Source organism: Ipomoea nil, unplaced genomic scaffold (genome assembly GCF_001879475.1).
Source record: "Ipomoea nil cultivar Tokyo-kokei standard unplaced genomic scaffold, Asagao_1.1 scaffold1562, whole genome shotgun sequence".
Classification (NCBI taxonomy): domain Eukaryota; kingdom Viridiplantae; phylum Streptophyta; class Magnoliopsida; order Solanales; family Convolvulaceae; genus Ipomoea; species Ipomoea nil.
Window position 1 is genome coordinate 320,402 of NW_017617990.1, and position 22,954 is coordinate 343,355.

The 22,954-nt window shown below is 35.7% G+C and overlaps 1 protein-coding gene across 3 annotated transcripts; it reads left to right on the top strand.

Moving 5' to 3' along the window:
- The first annotated feature begins 415 nt into the window (after window positions 1–415).
- Window positions 416–22,822, top strand: LOC109189743 (guanine nucleotide exchange factor SPIKE 1). 3 transcript variants are annotated; one of them, XM_019340347.1, is made up of 31 exons: window positions 416–705; window positions 1,039–1,144; window positions 3,198–3,360; window positions 3,779–3,906; window positions 3,992–4,104; window positions 4,191–4,246; window positions 4,376–4,473; window positions 4,647–4,784; window positions 5,631–5,942; window positions 7,725–7,955; window positions 8,164–8,331; window positions 8,471–8,662; window positions 8,886–8,929; window positions 10,039–10,108; window positions 10,585–10,746; window positions 12,249–12,356; window positions 12,545–12,582; window positions 12,769–12,913; window positions 13,644–13,770; window positions 15,050–15,243; window positions 15,732–15,862; window positions 17,271–17,346; window positions 17,505–17,615; window positions 17,756–17,938; window positions 19,106–19,249; window positions 19,365–19,538; window positions 19,735–20,082; window positions 20,191–20,523; window positions 20,645–20,830; window positions 21,293–22,264; window positions 22,351–22,822. In XM_019340347.1, exons 2-31 carry the CDS (start codon window positions 1,061–1,063, stop codon window positions 22,603–22,605), a joined length of 5,484 nt encoding a protein of 1,827 aa, XP_019195892.1. In that variant the 5' UTR covers window positions 416–705; window positions 1,039–1,060; the 3' UTR covers window positions 22,606–22,822. The 3 variants fall into 3 exon arrangements, with proteins under 3 accessions (XP_019195892.1, XP_019195891.1, XP_019195893.1); XM_019340346.1 differs by having other exon boundaries at window positions 1,058–1,144; XM_019340348.1 differs by having other exon boundaries at window positions 1,058–1,144; window positions 19,368–19,538.
- The last annotated feature ends 132 nt before the right edge of the window (window positions 22,823–22,954 follow it).

Here is a 22,954-nt window from a genome sequence, read left to right on the forward strand (position 1 = left end):
GACTCGTTTGGTAAAATAGTTAACATATATCAGTCAATTTTAGCTTATTTAATCATTCAAAAAGCTATTCAAAACAACTTGTTCAATTAGTTTTTTGAGAATAGAAATTATACTAAACAACTATAAATTAACAGTTAATTTATCAAACACATTTCTACCATTAACTAATGTTATCAACTAGTCATACTTTATAATCCAATCAACTAACAACCATTTATTAAACATGACCAATATAAATAAAAGTGGTAAAATCAAACCATCTCATGATCCCTATGTGGAAACAAATATTGCTTACACTGTCGTTTTACACTTGAGTAATTAGTATCACGTTACACGAAATGGTTGTCACATATTGTTGTCATTATTATAGGCAATTGTCCATATATATCAACTCCCAAGTGAAGGGTAAAAAACAAAGAGGAAAAAAAAAAAAAAAAAAAACAAGAAAGAAACAAATTGACCATTGTTCGGCTTTCGGAATGCCCCGTTTGACTTGAACAACTGAGCAAGCTTCCGCTGTTTAACTTTGGTGTGTCGTCGTCTGAGTCCGTCGACGGGAGCTGAAGGCCGGTGCTGCATCGGTAAACCTAACGGAATGATGGGACGTCTCTTTGGAACCACCATTTCTCTTCACTAGACCCTCCAATTATATAGATCTGCTTTCTAAGACCAGAGGAATTGCCCTAGCTGTGTTAGCTGCACAAGGTAAAATTCCTTCTCTTTAACCCCTCATTTTCATTTGCATATTATCACTCAGATCTCGTGCATCTGTAGCATTTTCTCCTGCTCTGTAAAGAGCATTGTGCTATTTCTCAACCTTCTTGACCAGCTTCTCAGGGATGCGCTGGTTTAGGGTATAAAGATACATCAAGGCTTTTGGCATGTATATACCCCCATTTTCACCTCATTTGGGTTTGTGGGGAGCTGGGAGCTGATATGCATTGCCTCCTAATGTTAACAAATGCTTTCCTACCAAACCGAATCGTTCTTAGTGTAGTACTAATTGGCCAGCTCCGTATTGCCTTGCTTTATATTTAGCATCGAGCTCCTTTTCCAGGCAATGGAGAGTTCTTCGTCAAATGGATATAGGTTTCGGAGAATTCCACGCCAGACCTTTGCGTCTGTTCTGAATTTAGACCCGCTGGTGAGTTTTAAGTTTCTCTCTTCCCCCCTCATTCTTTTTCAATCGGTTTTCCCCTTGTATGTTAATCCCTTGTATAGTGATATTTGACTGTCTCATGGATTGACTTTGCATGTTTTATTTGGAGGGAAATTTGAGTAAAACTTGATAATCATTTTGGTGGGAAAATGTTATTGGGCTGCAGTCTGACTTGAAGAAGGATTCGAAATGCATTATCCATCAGAACCTAAGAAGTTTAATCTGTATCTCCGAAATGTGCTAGCTGGGGATCTACTGTTTAAGTCGATAATGATTTTTGCAAGGATTTTTCATGAGCAATATTTCAAAGATTAATTGATTGGCTTGAATAAAATAGTATTCCTCTGTGATTGAGTAGAAAGCTATTCTGTGACGCATTGTTGGCTACTTCCAAATTCCAATAGGTTGCAAAGTGTCTGTTAAAATGCATAATGTATAATAAGGTTCCTCTCCTGTAATTTATTGAATAGTTTCATCCTACCCACCTGGCAAAAGAATTAGGGGTCAAATTTAAGAGTTCTTTTTTGACCTGAATGTTGTGGAACAATCAACAATAGATAGAAAGTGACCTGGTAGAGTACCTGAGAGCTAAGTGAGCAAAAGATGTCAAATAGGTCTCTAATATATCATGTTTATATATCTCATAGTAATTAAGCATGGCCTTAGAGGCAGCATTGTGAATGACTGTCACCAGAAGAATTAGGGGTCAATTTAAGAGTTTGTTTTGACCTGAATATTATGGAACAGTCAACAATAGATAGAAAGTGACCTGGTAAGTACCTGAGAGCTAAGTGAGTGAAAGAGGTCAAATAGGTCTTCAATATATCATGTTTATATATCTATAGTAATTAAGCATGGCCTTAGAGGCAGCATTGTGAATGACTGTCACCGATCTGTATCATGATTCAGAAACCACTAGTCTAGAGTAACATGAAGGATGTAGAATGTTTGTGATGCTGCTAAGAATAGATGCATTATTAATTGTCATCCTGCACTCTACTCTGGATATCAGTCTTATGTTGCTAACCTGATTGGATTATTCTTTAGATTTCGTCAAAATAAAGTAGGTGTAGTTCTTTTTTTTTTTTTTTTTTTTTTTCCTGGGTTGCTTCCCTATTTATGGGTGAAGACAAGTAGGATAAATTTATAGGTTGGTTCCCTACATTTTGTTTGGGCTTATTTGAAATGAGAGGAACAAATGAGTTTTTGAATGTCATCAATCCTCACTGAAAATTGAAGTGTTTTTTTTTTTTTTTTTTTTTTTTTTTTTTTTTTGCATACATTTTTCCTTTGAACTTAATGAAAGTGTCCTATTAATGCTCTTTCATTGATTGATTTGTTAGATGTGGTCAAACATGTATACTGTTTTCCATGCTGCTGTTTTCTTTTGCTTTACGATATGTCAATATCTGTATTTTGGCTGGGTGGTTGTGAGGATACCTAATTGGTGTCTTCAATATTACCTCTCTACTTATAGAAAAAAATGATACAATTTTTATCCTTATGCTTAACTGTAATCATTGTTGTTAAGGCATCGCCTAGGCGTCCGGTCGCCTAACGAGCTCGCCTCGCCTTACAAAAGAAAACTCCTACCAATACGTAGCTGGGAGCCTGAGACGCTGACTCACCCCTCCCAACCTCTCCTTAGTGGTTGTTTACTTTGTTTTATGGCAGGTTATGGTTGAGAATGAAGATAACCCCTATTATGATCCATCAACGGATCCTAAAGGAAGGCTAAATCTAAAGACCCATGCTGGAAATGCTAAATTATTGCATAATTTAGTACTTATTGTTGAGATTTGAGAATATGTTTAAATGCTAAAATACTAAATTATGAATTGATATATATATATATATATATACACTCATCGCCTAGGAGCCCGCCTAATTGCCTAGGCGACTAGGCGTTCAGTGGCACCTCGCCTTGAAAGTCTGCCTTAACAACAATGACTGTAATATCCTTTTAATTTCAATTTTTTACTTTTTCTTTGATAGGTAATTTTCTTTTCTTAACTGATTTTTTTCATCATGAATGCAGCTTGATGAAAAGTTGGAGCAGTGGCCCCATTTAAATGAACTTGTTCAATGCTATAGAACTGATTGGGTAAAAGATGATAGCAAGTATGGTCATTATGAGAGCATTGGCCCTGCTTCATTTCAGAGTCAGATATTTGAAGGTCCTGATACAGATATTGAAACAGGTAGGATGAACAAAACTGGTGGTGGCTAGGGTGCCTTCATGTAAATTTTGTGTTAAGTGGATGTATGGTATATTAAGTGGAACTTTTGCACGAAACTCAGTAACTCACAGAAAACAAGTACATAACTTGCTGAGGAAAGTTAGTGTATCTTCTTCAGCATCTGGGGATTGGCTTTTCAATTTCTCATGAAGTAGACTCTGATTTCCTGGGAAAACTGCTTGCTAGCCTCTTGATAGATATCTTGTGCTACCAAAAGTTTCATTTAAGTGGAGTTTGCATCTAACTTATTTTTTATTTGCTGATGTATCTGAATACAACATACCTAAAGGATTCTCAGTGTGCTGTAATGCTATGTGCATTTTTTTAATTAATTTTTTTATGCAACCCTACCAGTTCTTAAGTTTTAGAGTGTTTGCAGAGATGCATCTTGGCAATGCAAGGCAAACTAAGATTGATGATTCTTTTGAGGGAGAAAACCCAAGTACATCAGGGGCACAGTTGACTGAGGCTAGCTTGTCTGATTTATCAAATGCCAAAGTCTCTAAGGTTGTTCCTTACATATATCACAAGTATATTCATAGATATAATACACTTTCATGTCTTTCTAACTGTCTAAATAATTTACTTGCAGCATTTTGGTGAATCTCCTTTGCCCGCTTATGAACCAGTTTTTGACTGGGAAAATGAAAGGTCAATGATTTTTGGGCAGAGGATTCCAGAAGCTCATATGTCCCAATACACTAGGTTTTACAATTATTTTTCAACTTTCATTTGTCTTCATTTCTCTTGCTTTGAAGTTTCTTATTTGGCATATGTTTTTGTGGTTGTAGTGGACTAAAGATTGCTGTCAGGGTTCTATCCTTGTCCTTCCAAGCAGGATTAGCTGGTGGGTCTGTAATTTGGATTGTGAATACCATTATTAGTTTGTTTTCTACATTTCATCATTATTTATTTATTTTTTGCACTTTCAAGCAACCACCATTTCTTTCTCTGAGTTTCTGAAGTTTTCTTGTAGAGCCGTTTTATGGGACAATTTGTTTATATAATAGGGAGAGAAGAGAAAAACTTTCCGAAGATTTTCTTTTCCGAATATTGCCAGCTGAAATGCAGGATGTAAGCTTGACAAAGTTTTATATATAATACATGTACATACTTCACGCTCGTGAACAAACACACACACACACACACATACTGTTTTGCATGATTTTTAAAATCTAATATTTATTTCTAATGGGTCTTACAGTGCAAGCTGACTATTATTCTGTTCCTTGTGATGTCATTACCAGGCAAGCACTTCTTATGAACGGCGTGCTGTTTTTCATCTAGATGCCCCATCAGCATCAGTTTGTCTGTTAATCCAACTGGAAAAACCTGCCACTGAAGAAGGCGGGGTGACCCCCTCTGTATATTCACGAAAAGAATCAGTAAGCATTGTCCCTTAAAAACATCTAAATATCTAATCAATTAATTGCTTTTGTCTTTGTTGAAGATAAACATAAAATATTGTATATCCTCTCTAATGGCTTAAGCTTATAATTGAAATATAATACATCGTTCAATATGATGTCAAAGAGTAGGCAAAATGTCTTGGGTTTGAATCCGACGTGCTACATTCCATCAAAATATTTCCATGTGTTTGACCATCAAAATGTATTTGGCTCATATTAAAATAAAAGAGTTTTTTTTTTTTTTTGGGGGGGGGTGGGGGGGGGGGTGGGGTGGAGGATGCTTTGAGGATCAATAAAAACTTATTGCATTAGTTCACTACTTCACTTACCTGCTGTTTGACATGTCTATGAAGTGTTGTCGTCCCATGTTGAGAAGTTGTGGGTGAAGAAATGGACAGAGATGATGATACTTTATCATCTTACTATTAGACAATGTGCCTTGCATGGATATGCTATGCATTTCTTGTGGATCATTGATCATTGAAATTAATCAGGTTCTACAGCTTTGTTATGATAAATAATAATAATATGCAGAATCACAGATGCAAGAAAAGTTCCTTTCTTGATATTTTTGATTATCTGAAAATATATATAAAAGCTTCTTTGAGGACTACTTTATTTGGCAAACTATAATAATGAAGGTATTGAAGGAGTCAGGAAATTTTTGTTGGGGTTTCTGGGTGTGATATACTACTGTAATTCTGTGTGCTTGTCTTTTGGTTCACTTATGGCATTAATGCTTTATGCAATTATGCCCTATGCCTATTTGATGATAAGATCTTGATCACTTTACGGGCTCTGAACTAATTTCTACCTAAACAGGTTCATCTGACTGAGAGAGAGAAACAGAAATTACAAGTATGGTCTCGCATCATGCCTTACAGAGAGTCTTTTGCCTGGGCCATCATCCCACTATTTGATAGTGGGCTTAATGCTGCTGCTGCTGGGTCTAATTCCCCTAGCAGTCCCCTTTCAACAAGCATTTCAGGTTCTAGTTATCAAGAGGGTGCTGTGGAGCCAATCGCTAAGATCACATCGGATGGAAAGCTTGGATATTCAAGTGGAAACTCTATTGTTGTTGAAGTGTCTAATTTAAATAAAGTTAAAGAAGGCTACACAGAGGACTCACTGCAGGTTAACTCAATATGCTTCATTTATTATCTCGTGCTCTCTCTTCTACTTGTCCACACATTTAAAAATTACTTGGTCACTTAATAGTGTCATTTAGAAGGGAAAGCTTGTTGAGTGGAAACAGTCAGAGGTTTTAGTGTTTCTAGTCCAGAGGATATAAGGAGGAAAAAAACAATTCTTCTTTAATGGTGAAATGGGTGGCAATAGAGAGGCTTGGAAGTCAAGGAAACATGATGATTGACGTGGAAACTATGGATGTGTTGAGTAACTGGAGAGCTTTTCAGTTTTCTTGAAAAATGGAAACCAGAGTTTTCTGCTAAAAATAAACTGTTTCCCAATATAGAAAATTGGAGAGTTCTCCATTTTTTCAACTTAACAAACAACTTATTCAAAAACACTTTTTTACTTTTTTCAAAATTCTCCAAATACTAAAACACACATAACTCATCATCACCATTACCATTACTTAAATGAACTTCTACCCCCCATCTTCACCTACCTACCTATCACCACGCATGGTTGCAGTAGGCGCTAGGCGCTAGTCGGGCACTAGCGCCCGGATAGCGCCTAGGCGGCGCTAGGCGGGTGCCAAAAAAACAGTGGTAGACTTGCAGTTTGACAATTTTAATGAGGTTGTTTTCAACCTTTAATCAAATAACACATCCAAATAAATGAATTAATGATAATTCATAAGTCATAACATCAAAACAATGGTTTTCAAAAAAAAATAAAAAAATTAAAACAATATTAAAAATTAAAAATACTCAAATATGAAATACTCAAATACTTCAATCACCCAAAGATTCAAAGTATCAAACTAGTCTACGAGTGTATATATGTCATATTATATATATGTATGCGCGCGTGCGCACACACACACACACATATAATAAAAAAAATAGGCCGAGCCGATCGGGTTAACTTGACCGAAATGGACGAGTTAACTCGACTAACTTAGACGCTAGGCGGCCAAATCGGCCGAGTTAGGCGCTAGGCGGACGCCTAGGCGGCCGGTAACCTAGGCGGGCGCCTAAGGAGAAAATCGCCACGGTCTAGAGGCGCCTAGACCGATTTTTACAACCCTGGCGACACCACCACCACCACACGTCCACAACTGCCTTTATAACAATCATCACTTCCTTCCACCCACCATCGCATGCCTACCTACTACCACCCACCTATTTATGTACCCTAAACCTAACTACCTATACCATGCACACTACCTACCGCCACCGCTATCTTCATTATTATCATCGCTTACTTTACCCCACCACTATTTGTCTATCTTCACCCCCACTTGATAAAATGTCACTAATATTTATATATGAAAAAAAAATTGGAGCTTGAATGATTTTGTAATTTATAAATTGAAAAATAATTGAAATTGATCACGTTTTATAGTCTTTTGATGAAAAATAAAAACATTGCAAAATTTTGGAAAACTGGAGATGAAAAGTAGAAAACATTTTCTTTTTGCTAAAGAGGCCCTATGGTTCTTGAAGAGAAATGCATTCTTAGCTCAAAGGAAAAAAAGAAAAGAAAAATATAGAACCACACACATGCACTTTCTCAGAGGACTTTTTGACCTTAAAATGTATTTTTGCTTCTTTATCTATAGAAACCTTAGGTTCCTATTAGTATTACATGCATTTTTTCTATTTCTTGTCATGAAGCCCATATGCTTAATGTGTTTTTGTATTTTTCTTCTACTTATTTGCTCCTCCATTAAAGATTCCAACTTATAATTCACTCCTTTTCTAAAAATATTTTGCTCGAATGCTGCAGGATCCTAAGCGAAAGGTTCACAAACCAGTTAAAGGTGTGCTGAAACTGGAAATTGAAAAACTGCAAACTAATTCTGTTGATTTTGAACACATGGAAAGTGGGAGTGTGGTCTTTGATTCTGTTGAAAATGGACCTCTAAATGCCTTTTCTAAGTCAAATTCCTTCGAGAGGAAGGAGCTAACTAGAAATGGATCAGTTGGCAATGAAAATCCAGATGTTGCCTCTGCTGATGTAAGTCTTTTATATTGCTTCTTCTGAAAGCATTTACAAGCACAGACGGCACAGTTATTACAAGATGTTTTTTCAGAAAGGGCACTCAACTGACTAATTATATAGGCAATCTCATTAGAAAGTTCTATAATTTGTTTCTAATATTAAAGTTTTGTTTGGAATTTTATTAGTGTATACACTTATTAAAATTAACTATTTGAATTTACAGTTTGAAGCTTTTGACTTTCGCACTACAACAAGGAATGAACCGTTCTTGCAGCTTTTTCACTGCCTCTATGTCTATCCCTTGACTGTAAGCATGAGTAGGAAAAGGAATATGTTTATACGGATTGAACTCAAAAAGGATGATGCGGATATTTCTAATCCACCTCTTGAGGTTTGTGTATATGACAATACTTTCAAGGAAGATTTCCTTCTGGACTGTATATATCTTGGTTTTGAAGTAATTTAACAGTTTTCTTCATGGACTGAGCCCTGAGGTGTAGTTGAGTTTTGAGTTAACAATAATGTCACAGGCAATGCATCCTAGGGCACCAGGTGCATCACTTCAGAAGTGGGCTCATACACAGGTTGCTGTTGGAACTAGGGTTGCCAGCTACCATGATGAAATTAAAGTTTCTCTGCCTGCTATTTGGACACCAATGCATCACCTTTTGTTTACATTTTATCATGTTGACCTTCAAACAAAGCTTGAAGCTCCAAAGCCAGTGAGTAGTTTTTAGAATTTCAAGGAGAATGTGATCCTACCATGCCTTGCAATTATACTTTTTTCTAGGTTTAAATTCTCTAATCTAGTTTGCCCTTCACTCAATCCATATTGTCAGATCAGGCCTAGCATCAATAAAAGATTCCATGTCCCTCAAAAAACAATTATATGTTTAATTCTCTGTAATGTGCAATTTATTGTTTTTTTAAAATTCATTTTTGCAGGTAGTAGTTGGATATGCATCACTTCCACTATCCACTCATGCTCAGTAAGTTTCTTTTCTTCAGGTTCTGTTTTTTATCTTTGACTATATCATGCTTTATCTCCCCATTCTTCATAGAATATAGCGAGCTTGAATTAAATGTAGTAAACCTGTTTCTTAAAAGAATTTAGTAATTGTGTTGCTGCTTAACTTTGTTCCTTCTGATGATTCCCTTTTTTATGCAAGTTTTCTCTAATGTACTTGAGTAATGTACTATGTACTAGTTCAAGTTAAGAACTTTTTCAAAGAAAACATGCATTATTGTTCAAATCTCCCTTTTTAATCCACATTTCTTCTTTTCAACTGGTGCTTGGTGTTAGGGTTGACTAACTTGTGTAGCTTTGGAAATCAATTCAGATTTGATTGGCATGTCTTTCTGTTGTTTCTAACCAAGTAGCAGTAGAATTCCCCTGTTTCTTAACCTCAAAGGACTTAAATATAGCTTTGAAGAAAGTTTTCCTATCTAAAACCATTCTCACTTACTCTCTCTAGCACTATTATTGCCAAATCCTATACCTTTCAATTCTATCTAAGAAGGATTTTATTAAATGGCTAGTAGTTTGGAGGGTAATTGATTCAGAGGTAACATATATTATTGTTATTGCCATAAAGCTTGTATATGATACTAAGTGAATCAAGCAAAAAATTATATATGTTTATCTGTGAGAGCTTCCTCTTTTTCTGTTTTTTTTTTTTTTTTTTTTTTTTTTGGAAGTTCTTTTTCTCTGGGAATAGTTGAGTTCTTCATTTATAAGAGAAAGTGCCTTAAGCACCTTCATAGTGAATCACTCAATGTTCTGAGACATTACTGGTTATTTTCATTTTTTTTAAAGAAAATATTTTTCTTTTTTCATTTTTCCAATGTGCCATTGTTCCTCACTCAACTGTAGAAGGAAAATGAGGTAATAGATTCCATAGATATAAGTTAATGGCATAATAGTTTTACTTTAAAAATTTGCATAATAGTTGCAAAGTTACTATAGCATTTCTATTCTGCTGTATGCTTTTTAGCTCTTCTGTTTGTCTCTGACTAATATAAATTTTGACAATTTAAACTTATACTCTTATTCATATCTTTAAAGACAAGTTTTATGACTTTGTGTTCCTTAATTCAGGCTCAAATCTGAGATCTCCTTACCGGTTATGAAGGAGTTAGTTCCTCATTATCTCCAAGACAGTGGCAAGGTGTGTCTTCAGTAGTTTGTTGGGTTCCTTCTTTTCCCCTGCAAGTCTTTGGACTGCTGTCCAGCATAATTAATTAGACTTACTCTTCATTTTTTCTCTCCCCTCCTTCCCCTCACCAACTTTGATGAACTTCTGCTTTAGGGCACCAGGGTTCATGATATTATATGCATTTCTTATGACTGTCTCACTTTTATTTTCTATTCTAACACCCCAAAAAGTTATCATAAATAGGCTGCAAATTCATTGTAGTAGATTTGTAGGTCATGCTAACTCTTCTTTTATATCCCAATTCTGTTGGATTTTGTGCATCTGTTTAGGTGTCCTCATTACAGTTGCTACTGTAAGAATCATTTTGTTCTATTTTTTCTTGCTGATTTGTATATCAATTCATCTTTGCTCCTGAATTCTTTCTCAGGAGAGGTTTTTTCTTGCTGACTTGTCTATCAATTCATCTTTGCTTCTGAATTCTTTCTCAGGAGAGGTTGGATTACATAGAGGATGGCAAGAGTATTTTCAAGCTCCGCTTACGACTATGTTCCTCTTTATACCCTATCAGTGAACGAATTAGGGATCTTTTCCTTGAATATGACAGACACACTCTTCGAACAAGTCCACCGTGGGGATCTGAGCTTCTTGAGGTACATGTTTATTTACTTGGACATAGACATATGCTTGTCTGTAGCTGTACCCAAATTTATGGATAATACTACACACCCAGGCATATCCATAGATACATGGGGCTCACCAGATGCACTACACTCACTATTCACATGCGAGCATTTGGAGTTCTCAAGTTAAGCTCTAATGATCATGGAATGAATAATAGTTATTTCTCATTTGTTCTTCATTCTAAGGAGTTGTTGAACTGAATAATAATGGTTAAGTGGTAGATTGAGGAAGTGAATAAAGTGTTTTGACAGTTATGAAGAATTCAAAACAACTGTCTTAAAATCTTCTTAAAACAGTGTCTTGTTGATATTAGGTATATTAAGGAGTTGAATTATAACCTGAACTCTAATAAAGCTACTTTCTATCAAAAGGTAAATAACTATGGAGCTATCATCCATGTGCAGTTGGTATATGGTTGTTATCTTGTCCAACTCGCACATAACAAATGAAAGACTTGCTATAGACGAATGGACATATTGTTCTTTTACAGATTTTGAAAAGGCTGTAATAATATCCAAAAACTCCGCTTACCTTGAACCATCTTTCTTACTATAATCAGAATGAGGCATCCACAGACGATCTTATGGACTTGAGATACTTTGTCTACAATTATAATTATAGAGTTCTCAGAATTAGTTTAGATTGTATGGTAAAACTAAATAACTAAAAAAGTGTTTTAGCAAATAGAATCATGATATTATTGTTCTAATCTAGAAACCATGGGAAGATTACATGCTATACTTCAAATTTTAGAATATAGTCAATATACACATCCTTAGCTAAATATTAGCTAAAAATTCGATTAGACTTTCAGTTCTGATGTGTAGTCTATTCATATTATTTTGATTTATGGACTTGAATAAATTATAGAGTTCTCAGAATTAGTTTAGACTGTATGGTAAAACTAAATAACTAAAAAAATGTTTTAACAAATAGAATCATGATATTATTGTTCTAATCTAGAAACCATGGGAAGGTTACATGCTATAGTCAATATACACATCCTTAGCTAAATATTAGCTAAAAATTCGATTAGATTTTCAGTTCTAATGTATAGTCTATTCATGTATTCATATTATTTTGATTTATGGACTTGAATAAAGGGGTCAGTGGTTCTTTGGGAACCTAAGAGTTACTACTGTAGTCCATTCTTCTCATGGCTTCTCTTTCTATCAGTATTTTTTCTACTTTGAATTTTCTGAAATTTAAGTTGAGGGGCATAGTTAGAAACTTAGAATTTGGTGTTATTTAGTTTTTATGTTACCTTCCTTTATAAACACACTTGACAGATGTAAGTGCTTTATATTTTCCCAAATCCCAATGCACTTGAATGAATTTCTGTTGTAGTGTATCTGCTGAGTTGTGGAAGAACTAAATAAGAGTATTATTTCTTAAATTAATAATTAGTAATTTACTGTCTTCTCTGCCCAACTTTATGATGCGAAATTAAAATTCTGTAATTCTGTTGCAGGCCATTAACAGTTTGAAGAATGTTGATTCTACAGCTTTGCTTCAATTTCTGTATCCAATTTTAAATATGCTTCTTCATCTCATAAGCAATGGTGGAGAAACCCTTCAGGTTTGCTAACAGAATTTGCTAGTAATTATCTAAATGATTATCTTTGTAATATACCTGGCTTCTTTAATTCTTCTATTTTCTTTCTCTTCTTCCTTCATTATTTATACACTGTTCAGATCCATAATGCATTTCTTAAAATTTAAATACTGTCTTAATTTTATTTATTTTTATTGCATTTACTTCTTCAGGTTGCAGCCTTCAGAGCCATGGTTAACATTTTAACAAGGTACACTTGTCAATATTTGTAGGACTATTGTTTTCTATGTGAGTATGGTTAAGAGGAATTGAGATATCACTAGGTGCATCTTGCATATGTGCTTTTGGAGTTTTGGATTTGCATCATATCTTGTTGGGCATTTATTTTTAAGTAGGGCTCGTTTTCTATGCCTAATACTTGGGCAGTATTTTTTAGGGTACAGCAAGAGTCAGTTGATGAAGCTGAAAGAAATGTTTTCCTAGTGAACTACGTAGACTATGCTTTTGACGATTTTGATGATCGCCAACCACCAGTTTATCCTGGTTTGTCAACAGTCTGGGGAAGTTTGGCTCGGAGTAAGGTAAGTTTCTTAATTGCTGTAGGTTTCTCTTTTGCAAGATATTTTGCATTCATAATAATTCACCTGGATGATTAGCTTTTTGGAGTTCTTGTCAATAAAATATATCAAAGGAAGATGTTGGATAACTTAAAGATATGTAGATTTCTTGTTTACACATGCTATGAGCTCAAGGGTCATTGGTTTCTTTGAAGAATCATAGTTTCTGAATTGACACATGGCTAAATATCCTGAGTTTCTTCTGTTACCTCTCAAGCCTATGAATACAAGGGCTATTGAAAGCTTTCTATGAGTAGTCAAGTTTTCAATCTATCTTATTTATTGTTCTACTCTTATCTCTTGCTTAACACATTGACCTTCTGCCTTAGCAGTGGGTCATTGATATTTTCCGTGCTCCGTACCTCTCAACTCATTATTTCTTAACAGAAGAAAAAAACTACTTCGTAAATTGTTATGATGTTATTTACATTTGTTTAATAGTTATGCTTTCAAAGTAGTAAAGCAGATACATATCCACATTTAGACTTAATTATATTTTTTGTTCAGTAAGAGATAGCTTGCTACATAATGGTATGGCAAGCTGAAATAGACCTTGAAAGCATTGAAGCACTGAATATTTAAAAAATCACCTCAACCAAATGTCTAAATGTTAACATCATATGTTTTAATCCTTGAGAGTTCTCACTTTGTTGCTGAATGCTCTTATGAATAAACCTCACAAATTGCATTCTAGGCAAAAGGCTATCGTGTTGGACCTGTATATGATGATGTCTTGGCAATGGCTTGGTTTTTTCTGGAGTTAATTGTCAAGTCAATGGCTTTGGAGCAGGCTCGATTATTCTATCACAATATTCCATCAGGTATGTGACTATGTTCTCACTGTGACTGAACACTGTATATCTGCCTTGGCTCTCTTTGTTTGGAGTGGTTTAACAATTCAATTAGTTTTGTCTTGACTTTTATGCATTTGCATTGTGTGAATGAAAAGATGATCTAATTGGATGCTTTGAAAACTTTCACTTATTGATTTCAATTTGAAAGATAAATTAGACCGGTGAAGCATGTTCCATTGCCTGAGATATTAACTTCCTGGGTTCCAACTGTGAGTTAATGTCATCCTTGGTCTAGTTATGAAAAGTGAGAAAAGTTCTTGCAAAGCATTGGGTCTGAAATTGTCTGTATTTCTATCTATTTTCTGAATCTGCATGTAGCACACTAAATTTCCCAATATTGTGTATATTTGCTGATATTGTCATGTCTGAAATGTTCTGCAATTTGATTCATTTGTTGAAATTGCCAAATGTCTGAAATATTCTGATATTATAGCAACATTTTTATTTATGGTCCTTTGATTTGTATAGTTGCCTTTGATTCATACCTCATTGCTATGTTGCACTTTGTGTGAAGCATTTTTTTTAAGTGTATGTATATACATTCAATATGTTAAAATTTGATTTTGTAGCATTGTGTTACTTTTTGTGAAATAGTATGAAGTATCACTTTACTTTGTGCTTTAAAGTGATTTGGACCTTATTTCTTCCTTGCACTTTTTTGTTCTTAACACATTTGCGTAGTGGAGTTACTAAGTGGATCAATCTTATATGGCATTTTCTATGTGATAGAGGTAAAAACCTTAGCCAGATTGTCTTTTTTGATGAGTAAAATAATCAAATTAGAGGTACCCTCTGTAGCTTCTGAAATGAGCAAGAACAATTCTCAACAATCAACATCTACTCTAGCCAAGTTCACCTTGACATATTATATTTCTGACCTAAATTCTTGTCAAAATTGACAAGAGAGTTAACATTAGAAGGCTTGGTGTCTTTAGAAAATAAGATGATCTCATCTGGAAAATCCAGTAGTAACATTATGGTGAACTACTTCATGATTTTCAGGCTTCATCATCTTCTCTAGTAAACATTGGCTACTCCAAGAGAAAAGGACCTTTCTTAAGATCATTTTCAACTTACTTCATTCTGGGGTTCCTTTTGAAACTGAAAAAGAATTTGAGATATGCCCTTTTAATGCAGTTTTCCCTTTTTTGCTCAAGGACTATTTTATCTGTGCTAGCCTCGCTGTTATAATTGAATTTATCCTGTATTGCATTTTTACCTCTCTTCTTTCACATTTTCATCACAGGTGAAGATGTGCCCCCAATGCAACTGAAAGAAGGCGTTTTTAGGTGTATTGTACAATTATATGATTGCCTTTTAACGGAAGTTCATGAGCGTTGCAAGAAAGGTCTAAGCTTAGCCAAACAGTTAAACAGCAGCCTGGCTTTCTTTTGTTATGATCTTTTGTCAATCATTGAGCCTCGCCAAGTTTTTGAACTGGTATGCGTCATTCTTGGTTCTTCTGGGAATTGACTTTTTCCTTATAACATAGCTGTATTCTGCAGCTCTGCTCCATCATATGTGGAAATGTTCTGGTGCAGATGCAGATTAAAAATTTTCACATGGGATGCATATTGCAATTTCATGCTCATTTGAATTCACCAGCAGTATATTTCCCATTATTTTCATTACTGTTTATTGCTTACCTGGCAGACAAGCCATTGCTAGATGGTCTCTTCTCACTATTAATGAATGACCATTTTGCTTTTCAAGTTTGTTCAAGAATTTAAGGTCCTAGGTTCACTTCTTACTTTCCTCCTAAAAGTCTAGGCTTTGTTTTTAGGAGAAGTATTTTTCCTTCTTCCTCCATTCTTCCATCAATGCCAAACTCATTTTCCTATATATTTCTGTTCCATTTAATAGTCACTTTTTGTTTTAGTTTTGCTTACCTACAATTAAAGGCATTTGGCTTGTCTCTGCCCCTTCAGGTGTCCTTGTACCTTGATAAGTTCTCTGGGGTGTGTCAATCAGTGCTGCATGATTGCAAGCTAACATTTCTCCAGATATTATGCGATCATGATCTCTTTGTGGAAATGCCTGGACGGGATCCTTCAGATAGGTGAATTTTCAAAATTGCCTTATCATCTAGTAAATTTTTTAATAGAATACTCACATTAGTCATTTTATGGATAAAATCATCTATTTAGTTATTTCATTTATTTATTTATCCTTTGATAAGTAAAGACATTAAATTAAGCAGATACCAAGGGTATCGCCCTGAATAGAATAATGGATACACAAATGGCCTCCAAGCAAAACAAGACTGTACAAGCTAAGCATATCTAGGAAGTCACTTAATGGTTTCCCATTAATCCAAAAGAATAATTATATACAACTTTATCTTTAAAGATGTTAAAAGTATATCATAGCCCATCAAAGTTCTGTAATTTCTTTCATTCCAGATAAGCTGTATCACAAACACATAGGGATTAAATGCCACGATTGCAATGTAACAGAGGGTGGTTTGTAGTTAGTTGATACTGCTACTATAGATTCCTTGACTATACAGTCTGTGCCTCTGTGGTCTGAAGTCCAGAGTGTCTGCACACTACTGTGTGCATCTATGTGGTCGTTACTTTTCCTTGGAAAATTAAATGCAAAATATGAAACCAATTTGACTTTTCCTTTTCCAAGTATTTTTTTTTTAATGAAAATTTGACCAGAAGATGTTGACTATTCTTTGTTGGATGGATAGCTAAAATTGCAAAATCATGCATTCGCCACATGACAAAATCCTACTGCTGTAGTTTACGGGTTCTTTGAAAAATCAACCACTTCTGTTCAAAAAAAATAGAAATTTGAAGTTATTTAAGTTTAAACTTTGGACCTGATAATTCGGAACTGTGTTAGAGTTTTAAACCAACGAGGTACTAAGTGTGACATCCTAATTTACATGGGACTGGTGACCTAATTCAGTCCAAATAGGATGGAAATTTTGAATACTCCTCCATCAAAATTGTAAAGGATCAAATGATGTTTCTTGGAGCATATTGCTAATAGGAATCACAGCTCACAAAATCAACCTTGAACTTTTAGCTCTTCAGTGGCATGGCTGAGAATAATGGATGAGAATGTATGAAAATCATCTTTTTGAGATGAATTTTCCTTTTGAACTTCAGTGTCATAAATTCATAATTTCAGTGATCTTAGTTGTGTAGCGTCCCCATTTCCACCTCTTGAGGCCAACCTCAACATTCTTGAAATAGATTCAGTTAAAAATGTTTCATGTGATTAGTTAGACTGTTTCTTGAAAAAGATGATCAGTTAAAAACTGTTTCATGTAATTAGTTAGCTTGCTTAAAATTTGCTGTTCTGATGAGGCTTTTTGTTTGTTGATATTAATTCTCTGAGACTGGCTTTGCTTTGTGTACTTCTGGTGCCATCATAAGCGTAACCTATGATTTATAATTGTAGATATTCTTATGTGCTCATTACCAATTATCATTAACTGATCTTGAAAATTGCAGGAATTACCTATCATCTATCTTGATTCAAGAGATTTTCCTTACTTGGGATCATGAAGACTTATCAATGCGGGCAAAAGTGAGCAGTCTGCCATATGTTGATGTCATATTTGTTCATCTATTAATTAGATTATCTCTTTGTTTTGTGCAAGCTAAATGTTAATGCAAAAGGGTGCAATTATATTGTCTAGTGCAGACTCCTCACTTTGGGATTGCATTGCTTTCATGTATTTGCAGGCAGCTAGAATTTTAGTGGTCCTAATGTGTAAGCATGAGTTTGATGTCCGCTACCAAAAGCCAGAAGATAAGCTATACATCGCCCAGCTATATTTTCCACTTGTTGGCCAGGTTCACCTCTTTGATAATTTCATACTCTGAATATTTCTGTATTCCATGTTAACTCCATGCATGTTTAACTTCCTTGAATTTTATGGTCTATGTTTTTTGAGCTATAAGATCTGGGTATTTTCTTCATTGTGTTCATGCAGGTTCTAGATGAGATGCCTGTATTCTACAATCTGGCCGCAATTGAAAAGCGTGAAGTCCTTGTCATTTTTCTGCAGATAGTACGCAACTTGGATGACTCATCACTTGTTAAAGCTTGGCAGCAAAGTATTGCTCGTACCAGATTGTTTTTCAAACTCTTGGAAGAATGCCTTATGCATTTTGAGGTTGATACATACACACTTGCTGACAATTCTGTAAAGTTTTGCTTGATATTGACTTAACATTTGTGTTGCTATCAATTGTCTTGGCTTATCATGTTCACCTTCCAGTGTGCTGGTGTTCTATGGCAATCTGAATGTGTTTTTAATTCTAAAAGAATCAGTTGTCTTGGCTTATTATTTGTCGAATTTGTTTGCCTTCCAGTGTGCTGGTGCCGTATGGCAATCCAAATGTGATTTTAATTCTAAAAATTGTTTGATAATGCCTGATGGTTTATTATGAAAATCTATTGAGTGGGAGGTTTTGGAACATTGTGCAGTTGGACATGAGTGGGTTTGGTGTTCCTGATGAATCCTAAGGTTGTGAGATTCAATGTATTGCCTTACTGTTATATACATACGTGCTCTGTAAATTAATAATTGGAAATACTACACTACTTTTTTGCTAAAAGAATTAAGCTACAGTGAAGAGTGGGATAAAAGAAACTAGTTTCTGTATTCAGGTTGAATATAATCAAAGTTTTAACAATTATACTTTCAAGGCAATTAGTTTTTACACATCCAACTACTGATGCATACTCCTGTGTCATTCTTCTGCTGTTATTGAGATAGAGTACATTTAATTAGAATCAAGTTATTTAGGAGAGGAAGAGATAGAGTAGAAATTAATTGGATTTGAGTTACTTTGTGTTAGACATTATAAATGGTTGGAATATATAGGGATTAATGTGTATATTCTTAGGGATTAGGTTCCGATCCTTACCTTAGTATATAGTTTCTTGTATAAATATGTATATTCCTTAGTCTGAGATATATGAAAAATATGGAGTTCTCCATTTGACATGGTATCAAGAGCTCCAGGTTTGAAGGAAAAAAAAAAGTAGAGGATTTTTTTTTTTTTTTTTGGAAAGGAAGAGAGAGAGTAAAACTAAATTGTGAAGTTATTTAGGATAGAAAGAGATGGAGTAAAATTTAATTGGCTTAAAGTTATTTAGAAAGTTTAGCTTGAGCCTTGAGGGCTTACTATGAATTTTGCACTTCATAGATTTGAATAGAGAAGTATAAACAATGTAGATTTTGAATTTTCTAGTTGAGTTAGTGGTATTCTGCTGTTGTTGGTGCCTGAGTTTCTTGATAGAGTGTTTCTGACTTTTTCTTAACGTGATTGTGCAGCATAGAAAACCCACTGATGGGATACTTGTGGCCAGTAGCTCTCGTAGTGTGGCGGGGGAAGGTCCTGCATCACCAAAGTATTCTGATAGACTTTCACCTGCAATAAACCAGTACCTGTCTGACGCCGCACGACAAGAAGTCAGAGTATGCTTCATTTTTATGACATAGAAACACTCATAATGTTGCTCTCTGCCTTTATTCCTTTTTTTTTTTTTTTTTTTTCAATTAGCACTAAGCATCTAGACTCTTTAAAATACAGCAGCAGGGAACACCTGAGAATGGTTATTTGTGGCAAAGGGTTAATTCACAGCTAAGTTCACCTAGTCAGCCATATTCTTTAAGAGAAGCACTTGCACAAGCCCAGTCCTCTCGAATTGGGGCTTCAGCACAAGCATTAAGGGAATCTTTGCACCCAATATTAAGGCAAAAACTGGTAAGTCTTGAACTTAATGGTAGTATGGATATTAACATGCCTATGGCTGCATATATCTTTGCACATCTGTCAGTGTGTGTGCTATAGAAAAGTACATATGCTGTTACTGATGTAATTTCAACCAATGATTTCTTTATCTATCTATCATTATCTGTGATACACTAGTTTCCTTCTGCTAATAACATCAATACTTTAGGAACTTTGGGAGGAGAATGTAAGTGCAGCTGTCAGCCTACAAGTGTTGGAAGTCACTGACAAATTTTCAAGGACTGCTGCTTCTCATAGCATTGCTACTGATTATGGAAAACTTGATTGTATCACATCCATATTTATGAATGTCTTCTCACGCAATCAACCACTCTCTTTCTGGAAAGCTCTCTTTCCAGTGTTCAACAGTGTTTTTGAACTCCATGGGGCTACCCTCATGGCAAGGGAAAATGACCGCTTCTTGAAGCAAATTGCTTTCCATCTACTACGGCTTGCTGTTTTCCGAAATGACAATATTAGGAAAAGGGCTGTTGTTGGGCTTCAGATACTTATTCGTGTAAGTGTTTTGAATTAAATTTACATTATGGCTTTTGCTCTCTAACAATGTTTGAACTATTTCACTCTCCCATGATCCCTCAGTAAAATTGCTCCTTTTTTTTTTCAGAGCTCCTTCTCTTGCTTTACACAAACAGCAAGATTGAGAGTCATGTTAACTATCACATTGTCAGAGTTGATGTCTGAAGTCCAAGTAACACAGATGAAGTCAGATGGAACGCTTGAAGAGAGCGGAGAGGCCCGTCGGCTTCGAAAATCACTAGAAGAGATGGCTGATGAATCTAAGAGCCTCAGTTTATTAGTGGAGTGTGGGCTTCCAGAAAATGCACTTGTTGCTTCTCCAGAAGGATTAGGAGAAAGCCGGTGGTCCTGGTTGGAAGTGAAAAATCTTTCTGACAGTCTTCTAATGGCTCTTGATGCTAGCCTGGAACATGCCCTTATGGTACATCATGACCTCCTTAATCACCTTAGTACTCAACAATGCTAATCTAGACATGAATATGGTTTGCTGGTTATATGCTCTCAAATTGTGTCCTCTTGCACTTGCCCCTTTCTTTCTACAGGCATCTGTAATGAATGTAGACAGATATGCAGCTGCTGAGAGTTTTTACAAACTAGCAATGGCGTTTGCACCTGTGCCAGATCTTCACATAATGTGGTTACTGCATTTATGTGATGCACATCAGGAGATGCAGTCTTGGGCTGAAGCTGCACAATGTGCTGTTGCTGTTGCAGGTGTTGTGATGCAGGTAAAAAAGCTTGGCTGAGTAGTTTCTTTGATCCATTTCAAGCTTTCTTAAAGTTCAATTTGTGGGTGGAAGGCCTCCAACTTCCACTTTACATTCTTTGGCTATGATGTATTTCCCATACATTGTACTCTGGCAAACCAGAGATATCATCTATGCAAATGATGATGGATAATGTGAAGGTGATGCATCTGATGTCCTCTGTCCACATATAGGATTTCCAACATCCTTATAACTCATTTTTCACTTAATTATACCTGGATTTTCAAAATCGAAGTTATGTTTTGGTTTGAGAAACTTAAGATAAACATTTTCACATGATGAAGTCTAGTAGGACTTCAATTTGAAATTTACAGAAAACAGAGTGCTTCTTGTTGAAACTACATTGGTAATTAGGAGTCAAAGCATGATTACATATATATGTTATGCAGTGATGCTGATTTGAATCTGGACAATTATCCCCAGGCCCTTGTGAGTAGGAATGATGGTGTGTGGAGCAAGGATCATGTGAGCGCATTACGCAAAATCTGCCCCATGGTTAGCAATGAGATCAGTTCTGAGGCCTCAGCTGCTGAAGTAGAAGGATATGGTGCTTCAAAACTAACTGTGGATTCTGCTGTCAAATATCTGCAGCTTGCAAATAAGCTTTTTTCTCAAGCTGAGCTCTACCATTTCTGTGCAAGCATTCTAGAACTCGTAATTCCAGTATATAAAAGCAGAAAGGCTTATGGACAGCTAGCAAAGTGCCACACTATGCTCACTAACATCTATGAGTCAATCCTAGAGCAGGAGTCAAGTCCTATACCTTTCACAGATGCAACATACTATAGAGTAGGATTTTATGGTGAAAAATTTGGGAAGCTGGATAAGAAAGAATATGTGTATAGAGAGCCTCGTGATGTAAGGTTGGGTGACATAATGGAGAAACTTAGCCATATATACGAGTCGAGAATGGATGGGACTACTTTGCATATAATACCCGACTCTAGACAAGTTAAAGCAGAGGAGTTGCAGGCTGGAGTGTGCTACTTGCAGATAACTGCAGTTGATGCAGTGATGGAAGATGAGGATCTTGGAAGCAGACGGGAAAGAATATTCTCACTTTCAACTGGAAGTGTTAGAGCTCGAGTTTTTGATCGCTTTTTGTTTGATACTCCATTCACTAAAAATGGAAAGACTCAAGGAGGGCTGGAAGATCAGTGGAAGCGGCGCACAGTTCTGCAAACTGAGGGTTCTTTCCCTGCCCTCGTTAACCGGCTTTTGGTTATCAAATCAGAATCACTTGAGTTTTCCCCAGTTGAGAATGCAATTGGGATGATTGAAACGCGGACAGCTGCATTACGGAATGAACTTGAAGAGCCTCGCAGTTCGGAAGGTGACCAACTTCCCCGTCTGCAGAGCTTACAGAGGATACTCCAAGGCTCTGTTGCTGTTCAAGTGAGTTTGCATGCCCAGAATATACTCGTGATTTACTTTATGGGGATATTCCAATGCTTATTCATTTGCTTTCTTATTGACTCCAGGTGAACAGTGGAGTCCTTAGTGTTTGTACCGCATTTCTTTCTGGGGAGCCTGCAACGAGATTGCGCTCACAGGAGCTGCAGCAACTTATTGCGGCTCTTCTAGAATTCATGGCTGTATGCAAGCGAGCTATACGAGTTCACTTTCGGTTGATTGGTGAAGAAGATCAAGATTTTCACACACAGCTGGTCAATGGATTTCAGTCTCTCACTGCTGAGTTATCTCACTATATTCCCGCAATTCTTTCCGAACTCTAACTTCTTGTAGTAGTGTTGTTTTGTTTGTTTTAAGTTTTCCTAATCCCTACCTCCCTACTTACTAGTGTGTGTGTGTGTGTTCATATAATTTGTATTGCATTGGTTCAGCAATCAGTCTTCTTGTACTTATAATTAGGGGGCACCTGTTTATAATTAGTTGCTTTTTGTACTCCATTTGTTTTTTTATTACAAGTAATTATTATTCCTTCTTGAGCAATTTTCCCATTATACCCATGCTATTTATACGGAGTATTATTTTGTTTTGTATGGGAAAAGGATACCCCAAAAACTCATTCTTGTCTAAACACCCTAACCATAATCAGCAATAAATAGGATAATTCCTATGTTT

Excerpts from the sequence above, each read along its gene's own strand:
- LOC109189743 (XM_019340347.1), top strand. The coding sequence starts at position 1,061 with ATGGAGAGTTCTTCGTCAAATGGATATAGGTTTCGGAGAATTCCACGC. Across the intron at positions 3,907-3,991 it reads CAAATGCCAAAGTCTCTAAG|CATTTTGGTGAATCTCCTTT; the intron begins GTTGTTCCTTAC and ends ATTTACTTGCAG. Across the intron at positions 12,357-12,544 it reads ATGGTGGAGAAACCCTTCAG|GTTGCAGCCTTCAGAGCCAT; the intron begins GTTTGCTAACAG and ends TTACTTCTTCAG.